Source organism: Megascapheus bottae, chromosome 17 (genome assembly GCF_031878675.1).
Source record: "Megascapheus bottae isolate mThoBot1 chromosome 17, mThoBot2.hap1, whole genome shotgun sequence".
NCBI lineage: Eukaryota > Metazoa > Chordata > Mammalia > Rodentia > Geomyidae > Megascapheus > Megascapheus bottae.
In genome coordinates, this window is record NC_143525.1 from 45745804 (window position 1) to 45769642 (window position 23839).

A 23839-nucleotide genomic window follows, 5' to 3' on the forward strand; every position below is an offset into this window, starting at 1 on the left:
TTGACTGGCCCATACCATCCCCAGACAAGAGATTAACTATCACTCTAGATGTTCCTGTGAGGACTATGAAATTTCACATTTAATTCAGCAAAGTGAGTAAAGATTGCTCTTTCTTTTTTTTTTTTTTTTTTTTTTTTTTGCCAGTCCTGGGTTTGAGCTCAGGGCCTGAGCACTGTCCTTGGATTTTCTCAAGGCTAGAGCTGTACCACTTGAGCCTCAGCACCACTTCCGGCTTTTTTCTATGTATGTGGTACCGAGGAATCGAACCCGGGTCTTCATGCATGCTAGGCAAGCACTTTAACCACTAGGCCAAACTCCCGGCCCAAGATTGTTCTTTCTAATGTTGATGGATGGGTCAGCTGGGGGTCTGAATAGGACAGAAAGGACCTACCTCAAAGGGAGGATCCTCCCCAGTGATTGCCTTCAAACTGGGATACTGGTTTTCACTATTTTTCCCCCTCATGTCCTTGGACTCAACCTGGATAATGCTGTTAGCTCTCTTGCCTCTCTAGTCTGCCAACAAAGCCTGAAAATCTTGAGACTTACCAGCCTTCAGACTCACATAAGCCAGTTCCCCTACTCTGTATTATCAGGGTTTTCAGAGGTTCCCTGGAAAGCCCTAATCTAATCTAAGGGTCTTTTAAATAAAAAATAGTAAATACTGGATCAATTAGATATTCACATAACATAAGAAAATAAATCTTCCTCTTCTCCTTCCTTTGTTTCTTCCTTCCTTTTTGGACTCAGGGTCTTCTTGTGTATGCAAGGTTGTTCTCAAACTCAGTCCTCTTCCTTCAGCTTCCTAAATGTCAAGATTTAGGTGTGTATTACCACATCAGGCTAAACTATAGATCTCGAAGCTGAAATTCCAGCACTCAGGAGCAGGAGACAAAAGCATCGTAAGTTCAAGGACAGACTGGACTATATAGTGAGACCTTATCATAAATAGATAGATAGATATGCACACCAATAAATAATTTTGTATCCTTTTTCATACAAAATACTAAAATAAAGCAGCTAGATTATGAATTTAAATATCAATGTTAGAACAGTCAGACCTTTAGAAGTTAACATAGAATTCCTTTAGTAACTCAAGATAGAGGAACATTTCTCATTAGATGCTCAAAGCTATAATCGTATAGAAGAGACTAGTACATTAAAATTAAGAACACATGTGAAGCCAGGCATAGTGATACATGCTTAATAATCCCAGCTACTTAGGGGATTGATGCAGGAGAATCACTTGAGTTCACGAGTTTGACAAGGTTGAGCAAGAGTGAGACTGCGACCTCCAGCTCAAAAGATAAAGCGATTATGGAAATCATCAAAACATGGTGTTCTGCATAGAAGGCTATGACCACTTACTTCAGAGAAAGGAAATATGAGAAGGAAACAGCTCAGCATGATTCCTGGGTGAGGCCAATTCCTGATAACCAGTCTGTTGACACAACTTTCTATAAGCACTCCCATCAGATGAGTCTCTGAAACACTGTTGTGTGCACCCTGAAAACTCTGGCACCCATAGATACTCTGGGTTGTACAAGTCACAAGACACTTCTCTACTTAAAATTTCTTGCTTATGCACTTGCAAATTCTACCTTCCCCTGGTATCAGGCTGCCTATAAAAGACAAGAGAGCTCAGTCAGCTCCCAGAAGGAGACCAGCAGTCCTGAGATCCCAGCACCATCCCAGCTGCGGCCACGCTCCATTCCCCGAGGGTCCAGCATCATGAAGGCCCTCGTGCTCGTCCTCTTTGTCCTCCCCTGCGCCACTAGCCTTCTCTCTTATGAAAAAGGTAAGTCTGTCATCCCTTTTCCTTGCATCGTGGCTCCCTGGCCAGAACACACCATCCAAGTGCCATCATCTGATGTCTCCACAGCTAAGGTTCTCTAGCTTCCAAATGACATGGTTGTTTTCCTTAAGACGCTTTCAAAGAAATATATTGGGCTGAGCTGCATGACACAACTTGGAGAGGTTTGATCCTGCTTTATAGATGAGGCCAATAAGGTCAGATATATTATTAGTGTGAATTATAACTTAGGTGCATTTAGTTTCCATTATTCTGCTACGCTTTAGAATTACCAAGTGCCCATGGCTCACACCTCTGATCCTAACTATTCAGGAGGCTGAGATTTGAGGATCATGGTTCAAAGCTAGCCTGGGTAGGAAAGTTCATGAGACTCTTCGCTCCAATTAGCCACCAAAAAGCCAGATGTGGGGCAAGTGGTAGACTGTCAACCTTGAGTGAAAAAGCTAAGGGACAATAGCCTGGGCCTGAGTTCAAGTCCCATTACCAGACCCCCCTCCTTCCGCCCCGCTCCCTCTGGCCACACACATACACACACACAAATTCTAGCAGATTCCAGTTCAGTTTCTTGAGTGAATTGTAAATGTCCCTAGCGTGTGTGTGTGTGTGTGTGTGTGTGTGTGTGTGTGTGTGTGTTAGTCTTGGGGCTTGAACTCAGGGCCTACGCACTGTCCATGAGCTTATTTTCTGCAGTATTGTCTCTACTACTTGAGCCATAATCCCTTCTGGCTTTTTGTTGGTTAGTTGGAGATAAGCCTGAGCAGGCTTTGAAATGCAGTTTTCAGATCTCAGCCTCCTAATAGCTAGGGTTACGGATGTGAGCCACCACCACCCAGGTCTTAGCTTTTGTTTCTTTCTTGTTTTTTGTTTGTTTGTTTGTTTGGGTTTTTTTTTTCTTTGGTTTGGTTTGGTTTGGTTTTTTGGTCCTGGGGCTTGAACTCTGGGCCTGGGCGCTGTCCCTGGGCTCTTTGGCTTAAGGCTAGCACTCTACCCCTGGAACCACGGTGCCACTTCTGGTTTTCTAGTGGTTAACTGGAGATAAGATCTCACGGATTTAGTGCCCAGGCTGGCTTTGAATCTTGATCCTCAGATCTCAGCCTCCTGAGTAGCTAGGATTACAGGTGTGAGCTACCATACCAGGCCAGCTTGCTTTCTTTTTGTTGGAGACAAGGACTCAAACTCATTATTTTATGCCTGCTTTTGCCCACTGGATGGCATTCTACCACCTGAGCCATGCCTCCAACCCTCTCAGCTTTCTTACAGCTAGAAGAAAAAATATCCCTGAATAACTAAGAGAAGAGAATAGAGTAGCTAGAGAGCTCGGTCCCTTTCTGAATAACACAGGGAAACATAAAACCCAAGACAATTCTAAGGAAAACAATGCAAAATAAATAAAAAGCAGCATGATTTCTAACTTTCTTTTCCCCCAAACCTCAACTCTGAAGTAGACCTTCTCTTTACTCCTTCCTGACTCGCGCCAGCTTGCCTGTTCTGACAACCCTTGTGTCTTGTTCACTTAGATAGGATTTACACTCCACCCACCTGCTGTATCTCCTTCGTCCCCCATTCAATCCCTTTCAGTCGTGTGGTTTCCTATTATAAGACCAGCGGTGACTGCCACAAAACGGGTATCGTGTAAGTACCAGTCCCTCTGCCTTCCAGCTCCCCTCCCCTGCCTCCAGGAGGTACAGAACTTGTGAGGGAGGAGTGGATCCCTCAGAAATGGATCTGGGGCAATTGCCAAGGGTGTCAGATTGTGGATTAGGCGCTGGGGTCGGGGGAGACTTTAGCACATGCTGGTCACAGAGAGAGGCTGCTGGGCTATTTCTTAACTTAGGCTGGGCAAGCAGGGAATACCAGCCAGAGCAGAGGGAAAAGAAGACATGAAGGTAGAGCAGAACGGAAGTGACCTAGAAGCATCTCCATAAATCCCTCCGAGCAGCAGTGGAGCCCCTGAGGTTTTGAAGGATGGATCTTAGTAGTGAATGGACCCTGAACAGTCCACAGGGATGAAAACTGAAGGGGACAGAGCTGGTGATGAATACCCTTACTTACTTATTAACGGCATCCTTCTACTCTCTCCGTAGCTTTCTCACCACAAAGGGCCGTCAAATCTGTGCCAATCCCAGTGATGCCTGGGTCCAGAAATATATCCAAATCCTCGACTCAAATCCTCGAAGCACCCTGCAGGAATCCATTAAAGATGTGAATAGACAGGGAACCACAGAAGATCCCAGAAGCACTCTCTCTAGCCCCTATGAATCCCTCCCCTCCACTATCATACCCTGAAATCTTAACTTTAGTTAAGCAACTGAAATTCTGCAAATCACTTTGTCTACTTGCTGTTTTTGCTAAGAGGTCATAGGACACTCTTATTCACAGCCCATTCCCAATCAGTAGTTGGCTTGGATTTAGAACAATGGTGAATGCTGTGTTCTTCTTTCTAGGTAATCATCACTATCAACAGATACTTACTGTTTAATAAGTCTCTTACTGTATTCACTATGTATGTGTGCATATATATATGAATAATAAAAGTTCTTTTTGTTTTCCTAAGTAAATCTGGGACTCTTGGCTATGCTTTTTTTTCCCCAGTCCTGAGACCTGAACTCAGGGCCTGGGCACTGCCCTTGATACTTTTTGCTCAAGGCTAGCATTCTGCCACTTGAGCCACAGCACCACTTCAGACTTTTTCTGACTATGTGATACTGAGGAATCGAACCTAAGGCTTCATGCATGCTAGGCAAGCACTCTACCACTAGGCTATGCTCCAGGGCCCAGTCCTATGTCTTGAACTCAGGGTCTGGGCACTGTCCCTGAGCTTCTTTTCACTCAAGGCTAGCCCCATACCACTTGAGCCATAGTATCACTTCCAACCTTTTCTGGTTATTTGGTACTGATGAATCCAGGGCTTCATGCATGCGAGGCGAGAACTCTACCACTAAGCCACATTTCCAGGCCTGCTTTTGTTTTCATTTTCCCCACAAATCACATTCATTGGGTGAAAGAAATGAGAGAAAATGTTGGATATCCTGAGTAGGAAACAAAGTTAAAGAGAAAAAGGTTTAAGTGTCAATCTAACAACACTAGGCTTTGTGCCATCCACACATTCCCATAGACTAAAGAAATAAGCATTGTTAAACAAATGCAGATTTCTATGTATTAGAAAAGTCCACCACTTGACTAAACATCAAAGCAAAGTAGTTTATCATGTGTTTGTATACCCGAAGCTTTCTTGAGAATAAAGGCCCAGCTATTTTTGAGGACTCACTTGAACCATGATCTACGTTGAGATTTATATGTCTTGCCTCGTCTTCAAATCATTCAGTTTTATGTCTTCTCAGAGTGTGTGACACTTGCCCAATTTTAGGCATCTGGTAAAGTTGTGCTCAAACCTACATCTCAGAGCAAGTTCTATACTCTTAAGTAACCACTGGGCAAGTACCTCTCCAGATGTCCACATCCCCTAAAAAATGGAATTAGCAGGAAAACACAGTTCCCTGATACAAGAGAGTCTACACCAGACAAGAATCATCGTGTTGGATGGAAATATGGCAAGGTTACTCAGTATTGCACTCTCTCTCAGTATATTACATCATTCCATTCCTCCTTGACAAGCTAGTGGAGTAACATATCTCTATGCAACTACGAATTTCCAAAGAAGATCTTCTCAAATGACTGCTATCGTGAAATCATGGGGGATCTTTCACTTTTTTTGGCTTAGGTATTTTTTAAATTTCACCATACTTACATTTTTAATAACAGATAATAATGGAAGTATTTATTTTATTTTGCTCTAAGAAGAAAATGCTAAAGGCCTACTGTTCACGTAACTCATGACATACCCTGTTTATCTTGTTCTTGGCTGGATCTCCAAATTTACAGTATGTACTCAGTAAATATCTGTAACACTACACCGACACTGCACAGGCATGAGTTCTACTTATGTGGATTTAACCAACAACAGGAATACATATATATTATATATTATATATATGTATATATGGTTTACTGAGGATTGGATGCAGAACCTCATGCTTGCTAGACAAGTACTCTACCTCTTGAGCCATGCCTCTAGACTCTTTTTGCATTGGTTATTTCAAAGGTAGAATCTTTATGCTCTGGCTAGCCTGGGCTGTAATCTATTTATGTTTCTCTGCATCACCAAGAGTTACAGGTGCATGCCACTATACCTAGTAGTTATTGAGATGAAGTTTCTTATAATTTTGTTTTTGAACCAGCCTAGAACCATGATTACCCAAATCTTCATCTCCGAAGTATCTAATAGGCTTAAATCATTTGCACCTGACAAGAAAATGTTTTTTAAAACTGTATTTGTACTGAACATATACAGTCTTTTTTTCTTGTGATTACTCCTTAAACACTAAAATATAAGAACTATCTGCATAGTATTTACATGGTATTAGATATAGTAAGTACTCTGGGATTTAAAGTAGGATATGCATAGGTTATATACAGGTTATTGTTATTGTGGTATTTTATATAAGGAACTCAAATACTCTCTCTCAGGGGCCTGGAAATCAATTCTCCAACAAATACTGAGAAATAATTATATTTACAAAATAAACTAATAGTAAATATGTTAATAAATGAACAAAGATTATTCTCTGCAAAGTAGAAGAGATAAAGTAGAATATTTGATCTTCAAATTTTCATTTTCTCCTTTTTCCCTTACAAACTAAAGGAAGTATAAGAACACCCAATGACAAGAAGACTTTGAAGAACAAGAAGGGTTGTGTTTCTGTTCCATGGCATGGAGGAAGTCCTTTCTAGTAACTGAGACAATGCACAGTGCAGTTTATCCATCTTTGTAGACTCTTGGAAAGCAAACAGGCTGTCCATATTCAAGGCAAGAAAATAGCAACCCAGGGGCCGGGAGTTTGGCCTAGTGGTTAAAGTGCTTGCCCAGCATGCATGAAGACCCAGGTTCGATTCCTCGGTACCACATACATAGAAAAAAGCTGGAAGCGGTGCTGAGGCTCAAGTGGTAGAGCTCTAGCCCTGAGAAAAAAATCCAAGGACAGTGCTCAGGCCCTGAGCTCAAGCCCAGGACTGGCCAAAAAAAAAGAAAAAAAGAAAAAGAGAATAGCAACCCATTTTCCAAAAAAGAAAGTTGGGGGCTGGGAATGTGACTTAATGGTAGAGTGCTTGCCTAGCCTTCATGAAGCCCTGGTTCAATTCCTCAGTTCCACATAAACAGAAAAAGCTTGAAGAGGCACTGTAGCTCAATTGCTAGAGTGCTAGCCTTTAGCAAAAAAAGTTCAGGGACAGTGGCCAGGCCCTGAATTTAAGCCAGAGAAAGAAAGAAAAGAAAGAAAGAAAGAGAAAGAAAGAAAGAAAGAAAGAAAGAAAGAAAGAAAGAAAGAAAGAAAGAAAGAAAGAAAGAGAGAGAGAAAAAAGGAAGGAAGGAAGGAAGGAAGGAAGGGAGGGAGGGAGGGAGGGAGGGAGGGAGGGAGCTGGGTACTGGTGGCTCAGGCCTCTAATCCTAGCTGCTCAGAGGTTAAGAGGATTGTGGTTTGAGGCCAGCCTAGTCGGGAAAGTCCATGAGACTCTTATCTCCAATTAACCAGCAAAAATCCAAGAAATAGAACTGTGGCTCAAATGGTAGAGTGCTAGCCTTGAGCATAAAAGCTCAAGGACATAGCTTAAGTTGTGAGTTCAAGCCCAGTAGTGGCAACCTCCCCACCCCCCCTTGCAAAAAAAAACAACCTTAGAAGATGGATTCGTTTGGGACAAGATCCCTACCTAAGCAGTTCTTATTGAAAAACTCCTTATTGGCACTTTAAAAAGGAAGTGGCCAGAGTGAGTCAAGATGGGTACAGTGTGAGTAGCGTAATTTGGACTTTTCCTGCTTCATTTTCAGTCAACAACAGCCATTGGAAGGAGGGTGGACTAGAGTTGCAGATAAGGATCTGATTCTCACATTTGATTTTTTTTTAATATCCTGAGATCAGTCCATTGCATCAAAACAAAACAAGTTTATATCTATTTTTTTTTTAAAAAAAAGGTTTTGAGCTTTACTCTCTCCTCCCCTATCCCGTTCTTCCTCTCAGCCCTTCTCCTTAAAAGGGAGGAAATGGTGTTAGTCAGGCAAGGTGGAGGCTTTGGAAGGAAGCCAGTGTTGCTTTTCCAAACACAGAAAGTATGTGCCTCCCAGAATACTTTGGGATTGATTGGTCCAACAATGCTTCTGTTTGGTATAAAGTAAGTTTTCATCCATAAACACAGCTTTGTTCCCAGTCAGGGTGTTGCCAGATTGTTCAACAACTAAGAGAGGTAGGAAGAATTGAATGAGTGCATACCTGACCTGCAGGAGGCTCTGGGATCCCAGCAATGAATCATTACATAGGAAAACACAAGGATTTTATGGAGGGTTTTGGACTACCTTTTGCTGTTGTTTTGTTGTTTTCAGACTACAAGTCTGAACTACTTGGGAAAAGCAGTGTAAACTGAACTTACTTTATTATTTTGTTTTGTTATTATATTATTTCATTGCTTATAGGGGTAGGTAATCATTTCTTCCAATATATATTTCTTTAATAGACATTCTGACAAGTCAGGAATTTGGACACAGTGATTTTTTTTTTACCAAAGGAAGAACAGTTGGGGGAATGTTGGAAGCAAATGGCAATGACAGTTCAGGATGACAGACAGACTCTTACAGTTAATTCTTCTCCTATCCAAATTCTTCTAAAATAGTAATGAAAAAAGGGTGGGGTATGGGGGGGGAGGGAAATGGGTACCAAGACATGTGAAAGGGTATCAATGTACGTGAATTAATGCACCTTCTATCTGGCAAATATCATGTAACCCTTTTACTAATTACAATAAAAAATGCAAAAAAATTTAATAATAATGAAAAAAGACAAACAAAAGCTAATGCATGTGTGATAGAGGGAAGATCTGCCCTCTGCAGTTTCCATCACCTTTCTAGAAGGTGGAAGATTAATGAAACCTTCTGTATAACAGATCACACCTGGGGGAGGAAGGAAGGCTGACTCAGGACAAGAAAGCATTGGAGATGCCAGGTTCCTAGGGGTACATAGATAGAGCAGAAGTGAGAATGGGTGAAAGTTACTGATACTGAACAACTGTAACCCCTAGATCAGGTCCTTTGTCTCTATAGACTCAAAGAAGAGTCCATGAACACACAGGCCAGACTAAAATGGCAAACATTTATTAAAGGAAAAGGTAAGCAGAGCTCCAGGTAGACAGGAGGGTTCCCAGGGGACCCCTGGGGCATTCCCTAAGGCACGAGGTCAGGGATTAATAAGGCATCTGTAGAAGAGAGCTACATGACTGTTGTCATCCTAGCACAGCCTGTAGGCTACAGCAGAACTCCAGTCCAGTCTCCATGCAGGCTGCGTGAGCTCTGTGCATCCTTCAGCCTGGCTGACCAGGTGCTCATTCCAGCACACACACACACACATACACACCTCTGAGTCCAGTTGGTCTGTTGTTCATGTCTGAGACTTTCAGGGGTAATAGGCCATGATTTGATGTCTATAGGTCCACACTCTAAATTTTCCAAGGCCAAAATGATGAGATGTCTAGGTGCCTGCATGCAGGAGAATGAAGTATGTAAATCTGAGACAGAACCAATGGACGGGATTTAAACATAACAGATTTCCAGAATACAGTATTGAATGGCTACCTTATGAAAGGGGCCAAAGGCTGAGATTTTTCATTCATCATCATCTGCATACATTTAAAATCCCACAGGCGGGGCTGGAGATTCAGTTTAGCATGTTCAGTGCTCTGGGTTCAATCCCCAGTGCCACAATTGATAAATGAAATGAATTGTTAAAAATCCCACAGTTTATAACCAAATGCTGCAGCAGCACACATTGTGGGTGGATTGACATATCTTTAAGTCTGCAGATGTCACTAATATCTATATAAAGTTCAGACATATAGCTCTTACATGTTTCTAGTCATAGACACAGGGTGTTAAAGGTACTAGAATAACCTAAAATAATTGTTGTTGAACCACTATTATAAAGTAGCCATTTGAAAGATATAAGCAGATACTTAAATAAACCTTAACTTTTTTTTTTTTTTTACAGTCAGGGCCTGGGCACTATCCCTGAGCTTTTTTTTGCTTAAGGCAATGTTCTACCACTTTAAGCCACAGTACCATTTCTGATTTTCTAAGGGTTAATTGGAGGTAAAATTCTTCATGGACTTTCTTGCCTGAGCTTTGAGCCATAGTCCTCAAATCTCAGCCTCTCCAGTAGCTAGGATTACAGGCGTGAGCCACCAGCACCCAACTTGACATTTTTTAAAGACTATTTCCTATGTAGTCAACACCCTGGGGAAATCAGCAGAAAAGATACACAATTATCTTGATCAAAGAGGTAGTCTACGGCCTTAAGAGCATTCTGTTTTTCCACTGTTACTGAGAACAGAAGATTATTTACATTTTTTTTCTGGAAGGAGTAATAATGAAAGTAGGGAGATTAATTAGAAGACCACGGTAATGGTCCAGTGAGAGACTGGGAAATGAAGGGAAGGTCAAGGCTGGCAGAGCTATTCTTTGCAAAGGACTGGTAGAGGTTGGAGAAGCCGGGAATGGAAGCCTCCAGGACATTCTGTAAGCTCTTCTGGGTCAATTCTCTCTGGGCAGAGTGTATCCTTTGTAGACCCCCTGAACTATACAGATTCTTTAGCAGGGACCTCCTTCTTACAGTCCTGCCTGGAGGCCAAAAGAAAAGCACAGGTCATAAATTTTAACCTTGTCCCTCCCTTCAGACCCTGGGTTTGTTTGTGACAAACACAAAAGTAACAAGCTACTTGTTTTCTTACTAAAAGAAGTTTGTGTGGTTGGGATCATGGCCTAGTGGTAGAGTGCAAGCCTAGCATGCAGGAAGCCCTGGGTTTGATTCCTCTGTACCACTTACACAGAAAAAGCCAGAAGTGGTGCTGTGGTTCCAAGTGGTAGAGCTCTAGCTTTGAGAAAGCCCAAGGACAGTGCCCAGGCTCTGAATTTAAGCCCCAGAACCAAGAAGAAGAAGGAGGAGGAGAAGGAGGAGGAGGAGGAGGAGGAGGGGGAGGAGGAGGAGGGGGAGGAGGGGGAGGGGGATGAGGGGGAGGAGGAGGAGGGGGAGGAGGAGGAGGAGGAGGAAGAGGAGGAGGGGGAGGAGGAGGAGGAGGAGGAGGAGGAGAGGAAGTTCGGGTTTTGGGGGGAGGGGTTGTTTTTTTTTGGAGGGGTGGTTTTTTCTTTTTCTTTTTTTGTGGATCACGGGGCTTGAGATCTGGGCTTGGGTGCTCCCTGAGCAGAGCTCAAGGCTACCGCCCTATCCTTGAGCCACAGTCCCACTTCCCCTTTTCTGGTGATTAACTGGAAATAAGAGTCTAAAAGGTCTTTTGTGCCTGGGCTGGCTTTGAACTTCAGTCCTCAGCTCTGAGCCTCTTGAGTAGCTAGGATTACAGATGTGAGCCACCTCACCCAGCAAGTTTGTTACTTTTAAGTTGAAAGACAGCATTATCAAAAGGTCAGAGAAAACCAACTCAGGGATGGAAAGGTTGAGCTGGGAGTCAGGGACTCTGCCCTGTTCCTCTTTTGAACATCCGGGGGGGGCCAATACAGGAAAGTGTGGCAATGGTGGGGGCAAGGGAAGGGACAGATAAGAAAAGGTTGGAAGGAAACTGGCTGATGTGCTTGCGGTTGCTTTTGCAATGTAGATAAAACCTGAAGTTGACCTGACTCTGCCTGAAAAGAAACGAGCAAAGAAGGTTCCTGGGAGTCTTGGCCGCCAGGATGCTCTGCTTCCCAGGAACAGCCCTGGCAGAGGCCACCCAGGGGGTCATGGTAACGCTGGGGACCTCAGCTCAGACTCATACTTATAGGCAGTGAAACAGATACCTTAGGCTTTACATAGATCACCTGGGTGGCTACCGCAGGAACAACATTAAGAGTAAACTTCAGGCTACATAGTAGAGTACAAGACATGAGTTCAGGCCCCCATAACAGGAGGAAAAAAAAAGAGTAAGGTATATAATAGCAGCTTGTATTTGGGTCTACTACGATGTCTTTAATTCTTTTTTTTTTTTATCGGTGATCACCAAACTCATGTTTATTCAGATTGCTGAGAAATCATCTTGGTGATATTTCAGACAGTGTCAGATCAGGAAAACAAAACAAAACAAAATATGGAACCAAGCACCAAAGATTAGCAACACACCTATTGTACAGGTGGGGTCTGAAAAATGAAACAAGGTTTAAACATTTCAGGCAGTTCAGTTTCCAGCCACGATGTCTTTAATTCTAAGGGTGAATTCTTCCTCTGTTCCTGGATCAAAGCCAAGTTCCTGACATGTGCTAGGACATCTTGCCAAACACTGTGGCTCAAATCTGAGGAGACAGAGATTGGGAAGGCTTCAGTTTGAGGCTCAAGCATGGATAATCTAACATGAAGTTCTCATTGACTTTTCTTTATGCCTCTGAATATGGCTTGAAATTACACTATAGTTGATCTCCCTTTATTTGAAAATTTTAAATCTTTTGTTCATCATGGATTGGTAGCATTAATTTTTTAATTAAACTAAATACTTAAATTATTGTTTGTCTTGATTACCAAGTTTGGATGCCATATGTGTGTGTGTGTGTGTGTGTGTGTGTGTGTGTGTGTGTGTGTGTGTGTGTCCCATTTATATGCAATGCCAGTGATTCACTCAGCACATCCTGGCCCTGACCTGCCATGCTAAGAGCCTAAAAGATAACACCTATTGTTAAAATAATTACTGCCATATCAGGAGCAAGATGTAATTGGGACAAGTACAGGATTTATATAGTCAGGTAAACCTGGGTTACAAAGACTACCTCAAGAGTAATAAGAAGTCACCAGGGTCTGGAAAGGGGAAGGAAGGCTGGGTACTTTCCAGGAGAATGTGAACTTTTAAACACCTGACTTATGTACAGACACAGCAAGAGGGAGGACACCTTTAGCCTGGGCTGAGTCTAGAGACAGGAGTGTAAGTGGACCCAGTTAGGAGAGAGAGCCACATGTGGACAGAGAGGGTGAGGAACTGGGGAGGATGCTGAGCCAGATGTCGGGGCCCTGGGGAGTAGGAAAGAGTTCCTTAGGAAGAGAATCACCCAGTCCCAGGATTGGTACAGAAGGGAAGTCTTGATCCTAAGCTTCACCATCTAAAAGACACATCATGCGTTAGTACCGATCTCACAGCCTGGAGCGAGGTCTACATCTTGATCTGAAGCAGGAACCAGCACAAAATGAAAGCATAGGGCCACTGGTTCAAACTATTAAGAATTTCAAATCAATGAAGAGCTTATATAGCATAAAAAAAACCCGAAGCAAAGCCCTGTGTGGGCACACATGTGAGTATCCATGATTCACTTCTAAGGAAAGGTGAAAAGTAACCTTAACCTCACTGTAGCAAGAACTTCCAGGAACTCTAAGACCTCTGACTCACGATGCATTCCTCCCCTCTGCCAGGTCCAGCTACTGTCCTTGAAGTTAACTTCCCATAATGAGAAAACTCAAACACCTCAAAATACCCTAGAAACAAATGGAAATAGATGATGGACTAATATACTCAGTTGATGCCAATGAGGGAAGCCGGCTAAGGGGCCAGCTGCATGTGTGCATCTATGGGTTGACTGGACGCAGCACCTTCACTGCCTGAGAGAACTCCAGGGATACCCTGAGAGCTCTGAGAGAACCCTTGACTACAATCTGAAAAAAATCCCACAACTATCTGCCTAAGGAGGCGAGTGTACCCCTTTGGATTTGGGAAAGAACCAGGTAGTCATGATTAGCAAGGCCCCATGGACCTTCACAGTTGATAATCATGTCAAATGCTAATTGCTTTTTGAGCATGTATTCTAGAGAAATGAAGGCTTATACACACACACACACACACACACACACACACACACACACACACACACGAATGTTAATAGCAGCTTCATCCATAATAGCCCCAAACTGGAAATACCCTGATGCCCTTCAACGGAAGAATGACCAAACATCTATACCAGGAAAAACTGCTCTGTAGTAAAAAGAGTAAAGCTGTTGATATTGAACAAGCTGAAGAACTCTCCAGAATATTAGGCTGGGTGAAAAAAGCCAGTCCCTAAAAGTGGCATACTATATGACTCTATCATACACTTCTTGAAATGAAAGAAATGGGGAACCGCCCAGAGTTTAAGTCCCATGACCGACAAAGGAAAAAAAAAAGAAATGGGGAACAGGTGACTGGTTGCCAGAGATTGAGGAAGAGGTGAGGTGGGAGAGGACAGTAGATAAGGCTATCTGAGGGTCACTAAGAGATCCCTGTGATGAAGAAATTGCTCTTTGTCTTGACGGGGTCATTGTTGATGTCCTGATCACGGCAATGCATTATATTGCAAGGTAGCTTGTATTACCATTAGGAGAAACGGAGTACAAACTACACAGAAGTTCTCTATATTATGCCTTACAATTGTATATAGATGTACACTTATCTCAAAATAGAAGTTTCCTTTTAAAATGGGATAGCTGGAAGCACGGATTAAGTGGTAAAGAGACAGCCATAAGCAAGAAAGCTGAGCAAGCTCAAGGCCTGAGTTCAAGCCCACGCCCTGATACTGGCAAAAAAAAAAAAAAAAAAACAACCAACAAAAACATACCAAAACAAAACAAAACCAAGGTCACCAAAAAAAAGTTAATAGTAGGCCGGGAGTTTGGCCTAGTGGTTAAAGTGCGTGCCTAGCATGCATGAAGACCCGGGTTCGATTCCTCGGTACCACATACATAGAAAAAAGCTAGAAGTGGTGCTGAGGCTCAAGTGGTAGAGCTCTAGCCTTGAGAAAGTCCAAGGACAGTGCTCAGCCCTGAGCTCAAGCCCAGGACTGGCAAAAAAAAAAAAAGTTAATAGTAGTTCTTATTTACACGTTATTGTAAGGTACACACATGCCCAAAATTTGCCTTAAATTCCTAGGCCTTTGTCTTGACTATCAAACAGATCTTGATTCTTACTCAGTGTATGAGTACACAACAAATATTAGCAAATTCACTGATCTGGTCTCTATCCTTTCTCTTATTTGGAAAAGAAGATAATGGCTGTTCCTGTTTCACAGGTGGTCATTGGGACTGAACTAGGAAATGTTTCTAAATTACATAAAACAGTGGCTTATATGTTAGTAAAAATACTTATCCTTTCTATTATTTGAACTTAGCTTTAACAAGAATATTCTTCCTCCTTTATCTGCCTTTTGAAATAGAAAATAATCTCTCACCAACATTTGAAATCCAGGTCAAATGCTAGCCCATTCATGAAGTTTTCTCGTTCTCTCAGTCAGAAGGGATCTATCTTGCCTTCTAAAGTCTCCAAGAATAGGGCAAAACATAGCTGAAGGACTTCAGCATACAGCTAACTATGGACCTCTTTGAGGAGATTTTGTCTGGATATATTTGATTTCCCTACGGAATCAAGCCTATAGATATCAAGGAACAAAAATAAGAGGGAATGGGTTGGTTATCTCTGTTATTCCTCTTATAACTTAAGAAGAACACTTTTCACATGCAATCATCAGACCACGTCTGATGGTGCACAAAGAGTGACACATAATTATTTCTAATCACAGACATTTGCAATAGGACATGTGGGAGGTGATATGCCCAGGAACTCTCCTAATCAGCTACTATGTCTCTTACCATTGGTATTTATAGATCCACTCCAGGGAAAGAATCCAAAAGTAGTCTCCCATGTCAGGTGTGACAATCGTTTAAACTTATAAGTGAAGCTAGAACACAAATTCAAGATCAAATCAAATTGTATAATATTGCATCTACTGAATACACAGCTTTAGTTTGTGAATTCTGCAGATTAGAAAGCAAAAATAAGCCAGAAAAATAAAAATGAGGAACAACTTTCATTTTGCTAGAATGTATTTCCGCCTGCCATCAGAGAAGTGAGACTGTGGCAGAGAAGTGAAATTATGGCAGGTATACTGACTACTTTCCCAATACTATCTTCCTAACACACTCCTGGCTCTTCATTCCTCCCTACAACCCAAAGCAATGTCTGTCACTGATGTGGCAGTGGCACCACTCAGATATCTTCCTGGCACCCAGACTTGCATGTCTCTTTTGAAGAACACGAGGCAGGAGAGGTTGAGGAGTATTTCTTTGAGGCATGACAATATTTGACTCAAGATTCCTCTTTTAGCATATGAGCCAAGCTGAGTTAATGCGAAGTGCCATATCCCAAGAAAGAGAGAGGTATTGTGTATGTTTCTCCTGATCATTTTGGTTTCTTGTGTATAAAGTATCCCCACAAAAGGAACATATATTGAAGGCTCAGGCCCCAGTTGGTGGCACCATTGAAAGATGATTATATCACTTGAACTTCCTTAGCAAATGAATCCAATGATGAGTACATAGCTGAATGAATCACTAGAAAGTGGGGCCCACTTGAAGGAAGTAGATCACAAAGTGCATACCTCTGAATGATTGATAGGTAGATAGATAGATAGATAGACATATACATATATCTTTTTTTTTTTAAGGTCATGGGGCTGAACTCTGGGCATGGGTGCTGTCCCTGAGCTCTTCAGCTCAAGGCTGCCACCTTACTCCTGGAGCAACAACACCATTTCAGATTTTCTAGTGGTTAACTGAAGATAAGAGTCTCATGGACTTAGTGCTCAGGCTGGCTTTGAACTTCGATCCTCAGATCTCAGTCTCCTAAGTAGCTAGGATTACAAGTGTGAGTCACCATGCCTGGCCTGACTGGTATATTTTGGCCCAACCTTTCTACCTCCTGTCTACCATGAGGAGAGCATGCTTTTCTGCTACATGTTACTGCTGTCACCGCATTCCATCTCACCTCAGGCCACAGCAACAAAGCCAACTGACCATGGACTGAAGCATCTATACCCCTGAGCTAAAACTACTTTTCCTGCTTTAAGTTGATTTGCTCAGGTAATATTTTGCCACAGTGACAAAAAAGTGACTGATGCAGTGTTTTTAAGATATAAAGAGCTCTCTAAAGCATGGTGTACAAGGCAGCCATCTCAAGATGTCAACCCACTGCAGAAGTCCGAAGAAAGACAAAGCTCACACAGGTTCTGAATAGAACAATCCTTCTCTGGTAGGTCGGTCTGTTTCAATAATAAGCATTGGTACCCCATAGCCAATGGCCCCATCCTTCAATAAATAAAGGGAAATGGCCTGTTCCCTCTCCAGCAGTGAAGGACATACTAGTAAGGTTGACCAGATGTATGATAAAGAGCATAGGAATTCACATTGTGATCCTTCCACACAAGGCAATATGTCCAGCTGAGTCATATTGGTAAAGAAGGATTCTAGACCTAAGGTCACACATCTGTGTCCTGCTGTGCAAGGTTCCAATGACTGCATGCATATGACTGCCTTTTCTAATAGGACCCGCCATTGGCCAGAAAGAATGCTAGAACTATCACTTGCCCTTGTTTGGAACAACAATCAGCAGAAACGTCTTTGCTCACCAGGCCTCTTCATTTCACTAGGAGAACTTTATTGAGCTATTGTGTCACCCCTTAATATGGACAAAGGCTAGTGAGACGAGTTCCTGGGAAGTCAACTCCGAGACAGCTTGTTTGAGTCATGTTACACTGGTAATGTTGCTTCTGCCTAGTCCCTGCTTCATCAGATGACAGGTGCCTTAAAGGACTTCACTTGGAAACTTAAGCAACAGCATCCTTAGCAGAGAAGAGTCAGTGGCAGGTCCCTTCCTCTGAAGGGAGCTGTACTTTGGATAGCCAAGCCAAGACTTTGTGAACACTCGGAGATACTTATTCCCAATGAGTGGATAAAGGAATGAATGAAAAATTAAATGAAAGCAACAGCAGAACACTTCTATACTCAGTGCAGGGCTGAGAATGAAGGGAGGCTTTCCTAAGGAGGGAAATCTTTCACTCAAGTGTCCTAACCCTTGCCCTACACTTCCTTATAATATTGCAGGGGAGCTTGGCTTTAGCACTAGATAAGCATGCTGTGCAAGCTTATATCCTGGGATGTGGTAAGAGCTGCATTTACAGAATATTTGGTATTTTTGTAAGGGCAGAAGTTGTGGGATGTGCCAGGCAATATTGTGAAATAATTACAGTATGTCTACAACTGTGTCTGGGAGCTAAAAAGTACTGACAATCGTTCTTATTCCTGGAGCAGCTTGTGGAGAAACACAGTGTACTGCCTTGGTTATGCCAAGCTTTGAAACATTTAAGATTCATACCTGAGCTAAATCTTAGCAGAGATGGAGGAAGAAAGGTAATAAAGGACTCAGGAAGCACAGGAGAACTGGCTATATACAGTGATTGCATATAGACATTCCATTCTTGAATACTTGTTAAACTTGACCTTTGAAATATGATGTAAAAATCAATGTTAATAAAATCTTTTAATAAAAAATTACAACATAAAAAAGAAATAGTTGGGGCCAGGAGTTTGGCCTAGTGGTAGAGTGCTTGCCTAGCATGCATGAAGACCCAGGTTTGATTCCTCGGTACCACATACATAGCAAAAAGCCAGAAGTGGTGCTGTGGCTCAAGTGGTAGAGCCCTAGCCTTGAGAAAAAATCCAGGGACAGTGCTCAGGCCCTGAGCCCAAGCCCAGGGCTGGCAAAAAAAAAAAGAAATAGTTATATAAACCAGGTACAGGGACACAAGCCTGAAATCTTAGCTTCTTGGGAAGTTGAAATAGGAGAAATATAGGGCCGGGAGTTTGGCTTACTGGTAGAGTGCTTGCCTAGCATGCACGAAGACCCAGGTTCGATTCCTCGGCACCACATACATAGAAAAAAGCCAGAAGTGGTGCTGAGGCTCAAGTGTTAGAGCTCTAGCCTTGAGAAAGTCCAAGGACAGTGCTCAGGCCCTGAGCTCAAGCCCAGGACTGGCAAAAAAAAAAAAAAGAAAGAAAGAAATTGGAGAAATAGCTGATTCAAGAATAGGCTAGTAGCTGGGCGTGGTGGCTCAATCCTGTAATCCTAGCTACTCAGGAGGCTGAGATCTGAGGATCAAGGTTCAAAGCCATACCAGGCACAAAAGGACCTGAAACTCTTATCTCCAATCAATCTCTAGAAAAACAGGAAGTGGGGCTTGGTTGAGGGTAGGGTGGTAGCCTTGAGCTGAAGAACACAAAGACAGTGCCCAGGCCTAGTTCAAGCCCCATGACCACCCCCCCCCAAAGAACGGGCTAGAGAAAAAGTTTAAAAGATTCTATCTGATACAATCACTGTCATCCCAGCATTGGGGAAGCAGAAATAGGAGGATTACTGTTCAGGCTGGCCAAAATATAGCACAAGACCTTATCACAAAAATACACAATGCAGAAAGGGCCAGTGGAATGGTTCCAGTAGTAGAGTGCCTGTGTGGCAAGAAGCAACCATACTTAACTTAGCCCTTTCTAATCTCTTGGAATTTTGTTTTGTTTTTGTTTTTTAATTCGGATTACCACCATCTCTTTTACCTGGCTGTTTCTTTGTAATGTCTATAATCAACCAGCAATCTAGTAAGTAAACTAGTTTCTTGATTTCTATGACCTGTTCTAGAAAGATTCAACCAGTGAAGAGCCATGGAATGTTCTGTTCTGAAGTTAAGTAAGACAGAAGGTGTGAGAAACCTGGGGACCTGCCAACTCCTACTGATACCTGAAGCAGAGGCAGATTTGTAGGGCTGAGTCCTTAACTACTGTATTCCACACTAAACCTAGGTAGCTAGCATCAGAAAAGGAAGTATTTAGAATGATAGAAGAGTAGAAAAGAAACACATTCTTCTTTCAAAAAGCAGTAAGATTCTGCATATGTTTTAGAAGATAGGGTTAGAAGGACTTATTAATGAATGAATTAATTATTAATTAATGTGGGATGTGAGACAAACACTAGAGACATCAACTAAATCTCCAGGCACTGTGTGAAGAATCACACTCTCATAAGTTAGAGTTCTTCCTGGTGGACAATGTGTTTATAGGCTATGGGGTACTTCAAGGTGGTTACGTCCTAAGAAAGAAAAAGAAAACTCCTCTGATTTAGAGGATCAATGAGTCTCTTGGAAGAAGAATCCTCCACAACATTTTTGTTCTCAGCCTGTACCCATGTAGGCCAGTTTAAGAAACTCTCTGGGGGCCATCTAGGTCGTCTTTGTACTCATTTCCTGTTGCACTGACCCTCCAATTTCCTATTGCATTCACAGTCTGGTTCCTTCTTTTAGAAATAGTAGGTTGACTATTATATAGCCAAAGACCAGCGCTCTGAGCCCTGCCCTGTGACATCCTGTGGATCCTCCTCTCACAAATATAAGAGCGGGTCAAAGAGTTAGGGAGCAGGGAGCCCAGCACCCTCAGGCCAAACTCTATCTCCCCACCAACAAGATGCAAGGCCCCATAACTGCTCTCTTCTTCTTCCTCCTTGCTGCTACCCTTGGATCCCAGGCCTGGGACATAGAAGGTAAGTACCCTACCTTCTCCCTGGAGGTCAGGTCTATGAGTAATTCAAGGCCTAGGAAGGAGACATGGGCAGGCAGTCCTGACTTCACATGCATTCTCCTCCCATCTCTAGATAGGGTTCTGGGTTTTCTTAGGAGCAGCAGTAGGGTACAGACCTACCTTTCTGCAGCCTATGGTCCCTGGGAAAAACTGGTTTCATTTGGAGACAGTTATTTCTCTTTTCATGGCTTAGAATGGTATGCTCCTGTCCTTATATAACCTGTGCACAGTGTCTCATGGACTTTAGTGCCTGGGCTGACTTTGAACCATGATTCTCAGATCTCAGCTTGCTGAACAGCTAGGCTTACAGATGTGAGCCACCACACCCAGCTTTAGACATCAGTTTTAAAGCTAGCGTTATTCTCTGATACAATGAATTGTGGAAATGTTTAAATTAGGAAAGAGGGAAGGAGAAAAGAAGGAAAGAAAAGGGAAGGAAGAAAGGAAAGCTGAAAGTTGAACTGCATCTGCCTAATTATCATTATGTAGGTCTGAAATCCCATATCTAAATCTTTGGGGCTATAGAAATTTTGGAATTCAGGAGGGTTGAAAAAGTATACCCAGCAATTCTAACTTTGGTTATATAATGAAAAATTGGAGGTGTAGGTACATTAGAAGATTTTAATATACTCACTTTTTTTGGTGTATGTGTGTGTGTCATGGGGCTTAAACTCGGCCTAAGCACTGTCCCTGAGCTCTTCAGCTCAAGGCTACTACCCTATCCTTGAGCCAAGCCCCACTTCTCATTTTCTAGAGGTTAATTGGAGATAAGAGTCTCAGGTCCTTTTGTGCCCAGGTTGGCTTTGAACCTTGATCTTCAGATCTCAGTCTCCTGAGTAGCTAAGATTACAGGTGTGAGCCACTGCACCCGGCTCTAATATACTCATGTTTATAGGGCATATTCACACTAGGCAAAAGGTTCCAACACTATGTGGCTATGTTCAGACACCCCTTGGTGGATGGATGGATGGATAAAATGTGGTAGACATGTATGCGCAAAGGAATATTATTCTGCCTTGAAAAGAAAAAATCTGATACATGCTACAGCTAGGATGGTGAGGAGAGTTATGCCAAGTGAAATAAGACTGTCACAAAATGACAAATACTGTACAGTTCCACATTTGAATTACACCTAAATTAATAAAGACAGAAGCAGAGAGTAGTGGTTCACTACTGTAATCCAGACACGTGGGAGGCTGGGGCAAGAGAATCTTGAGTTCAGGCTGGTGTAGGCTACCTACTGACTTCCAAACTATCCTGGGAAAAAAATCTCTCAAAAGGAAAGAAATGCATAAAGACACAAAACAAAATGGATGTGGGGATTTGCTATTTTCAGAGCTATTTAGAAGTTTCCATAAATGTGTAGTAAGAATTGTTGTCTGAGCTAGGTGCTGGTGGTTCACATCTGTAATCCTAGCTAGCCAGGAGGCTGATATCTGAGGATAACAGTTCAAAGTCAGCCCATACAGAAAAATCTATGAGACGCTTATCTCCAATTAAACACCAGAAAACCAGAAGTGGCAGTATAGCTCACACTGGTAGAGCCAGTATTTAGGCCCCAACCTCAAGCCCTACAACTGACTCCCCCCGAAAGTACTCATGGCAGGAGGAGGAAATAGCCAGAGGTAGGCCTTGTACACACACAGATGATGGGGCTCCAGCATCAGAGCCAATGTCCCTTAGAATGGCGGGTAAAGGGAACCGAGTATGATGGTATACATTTGTAATCCCAGAACTTGGAAGGCTAAGGCAGGAAAGTTCAAGGCCAACCTGGGTAAAGGAATAGGTGAATGGAAATGCTGCCTCTTAGCATTCTCTCCCATAAACCCTTTGGTCTTTTCCAGGATCAAAATTAGAAAAATTCCTGAAGCCAAGGAATCAATATGAACCAACAATTACTCATCAAGGTAAATGACCAGTCAAAATATGTATTTAAAAGCAGCAGGCATGGAGGTGTGGGGGGGGAGGGAAACGGGTACCAAGACATGTGAAAGGGTATCAATGTATGTGAATTAATGCACCTTCTATCTGGCAAATATCATGTAACCCTTTTACTAATTACAATAAAAAAATAAATAAATATAAAAAAAAGCAGCAGGCAGGTACAGATTGGCACTCTGGTTTACTTACCTGCTTCAGTACAGAAGGGGTTGTTGGGGATCCTGGAAGGGTGACCATTATCATCTCTGTGGGTCATGGGTTCCTTCTCCATTTCCATTTGGATTCCCAAGTCTTTCCCCTTGGGTTAGAAGCTGTTCTCTGCAGATGTCTGCAGATGTCTGCAGATGTCTTGCCTTTCTGCACAGGTGCTTTGGCCCTTTGTAGCCTACTCTGGGTACCTTCAGATGTGTAACCCAATCTTGGGGAGGATGTAAAGCAAGGAGATGACAGCAAGTGCTGGCTGAGAAGGAGGAAGCATCCTTTCTAAGAGCTGGGTCTTCTCACCCTCCTCCAATCCTTCCACAGTACTCTGGAGGGAAAATAAAACTTGGGCCATAAACAGCTCTTTCTCCTCCTGCAGGCATCAGCCGTCCTTCTGACTGCTGCTTCTCCTACACTTCACGGAGAATCCGATGTTCGGTCATTAACGACTATTTCTTAACAAGCCATGGATGTCCCCTACCTAGTATCATGTAAGCGCCATGCTTGCCCTCTATGTGCTGTGGGGAAAAGATCCTACAGGGTCATGGTGGGAGAATCTGATCAATGGGATCCAAAACAGTCCCACCTATGAATCTTGCCAGGTGGCCAGCTTGTGTCTCTACCACAATCCTGAGTGGTGAGGCCCTTCCAGTGGTGAGGAGGGGAGGGGAAGAGAGAGAGCAGGCAGAAGGCTTTCCAAGACTACTCCATTGAGTTCACTGGGTCATCTCAGAAAGGAGACAGATTCTGAGCTATCTTTTGCAGAGAAGGAAGGAGCAGATGGGTTGAAAGGAGAACTGGAGAGTAGGAGGATGGGAATGCCCTCTTCTATTTTCTGAAGACATCTCAATTTATAACCGTTTTCTTCCCCACCTCCCAGTGTCCTTACCAAGAAAGGGCAACGTGTCTGTGTCAACCCCAGTGACTTACGAATTCAGAGTTGCCTCAGAATTCTGAATACGACAGTGAGGCGTGAAACCAACACAGCTATGTAGGAGAACAAGCCTAAGTCTTCATTCATCCCAGTGCCAGCTCTCTTACCCTAACTATCTTCTGGGAGTTTCTTGGCCTGTATTGTTATTATTTTTAATGTTTATTTTTCTAATAAACAGAGTCTGTGTGCATTCAATTCAGCCTGATGTGACTTTAGGCTTCTTGAGTTGTAACCACACAATTGCTCCAGAATCATTCGAATTGGGTTTTCTAGCATAGTTTCTATAAATGAACAAAACTATTACAGTGGTGTGGAGAGCTTTTCCATAGGAACCTGGCTTCAGGAATGTGCCTGACTTTTTGCTGTTGGCATAAGAAAAATTCACCTAGGATGAAATAATTTTGCATGTCTTCTCTTTGACTCAAATTATGGGGATGTAATTGGTCTCCCAGTCACTCAGATAGACCATCC

General features: G+C 42.7%; 2 protein-coding genes across 2 annotated transcripts; both read left to right on the forward strand.

Annotated features, from left to right (window-relative positions):
• Positions 1-1584: 1584 nt before the first annotated feature.
• On the forward strand, positions 1585-4368 carry LOC150052004 (C-C motif chemokine 3-like). Its single transcript, XM_090351763.1, has 3 exons — positions 1585-1795; positions 3328-3442; positions 3895-4368. The coding sequence occupies exons 1-3, from the start codon at positions 1729-1731 to the stop codon at positions 4094-4096; spliced, it is 384 nt and encodes a 127-aa protein (XP_090207889.1). The 5' UTR covers positions 1585-1728; the 3' UTR covers positions 4097-4368.
• Positions 4369-20092: 15724 nt separating this feature from the next.
• LOC150052005 (C-C motif chemokine 6-like) lies at positions 20093-23567 on the forward strand. Its single transcript, XM_090351764.1, has 4 exons — positions 20093-20254; positions 22137-22199; positions 22814-22925; positions 23315-23567. Exons 1-4 carry the CDS (start codon positions 20179-20181, stop codon positions 23427-23429), a joined length of 366 nt encoding a protein of 121 aa, XP_090207890.1. The 5' UTR covers positions 20093-20178; the 3' UTR covers positions 23430-23567.
• The last annotated feature ends 272 nt before the right edge of the window (positions 23568-23839 follow it).

Coding starts and splice junctions, on each gene's coding strand:
- LOC150052004 (XM_090351763.1), top strand. CDS start 1,729: ATGAAGGCCCTCGTGCTCGTCCTCTTTGTCCTCCCCTGCGCCACTAGC. Junction 1,796..3,327: donor CCTTCTCTCTTATGAAAAAG/GTAAGTCTGTCA, acceptor TTGTTCACTTAG/ATAGGATTTACACTCCACCC. Junction 3,443..3,894: donor TGCCACAAAACGGGTATCGT/GTAAGTACCAGT, acceptor CTCTCTCCGTAG/CTTTCTCACCACAAAGGGCC.
- LOC150052005 (XM_090351764.1), top strand. CDS start 20,179: ATGCAAGGCCCCATAACTGCTCTCTTCTTCTTCCTCCTTGCTGCTACC. Junction 20,255..22,136: donor CCAGGCCTGGGACATAGAAG/GTAAGTACCCTA, acceptor GGTCTTTTCCAG/GATCAAAATTAGAAAAATTC. Junction 22,200..22,813: donor ACCAACAATTACTCATCAAG/GTAAATGACCAG, acceptor CTCCTCCTGCAG/GCATCAGCCGTCCTTCTGAC.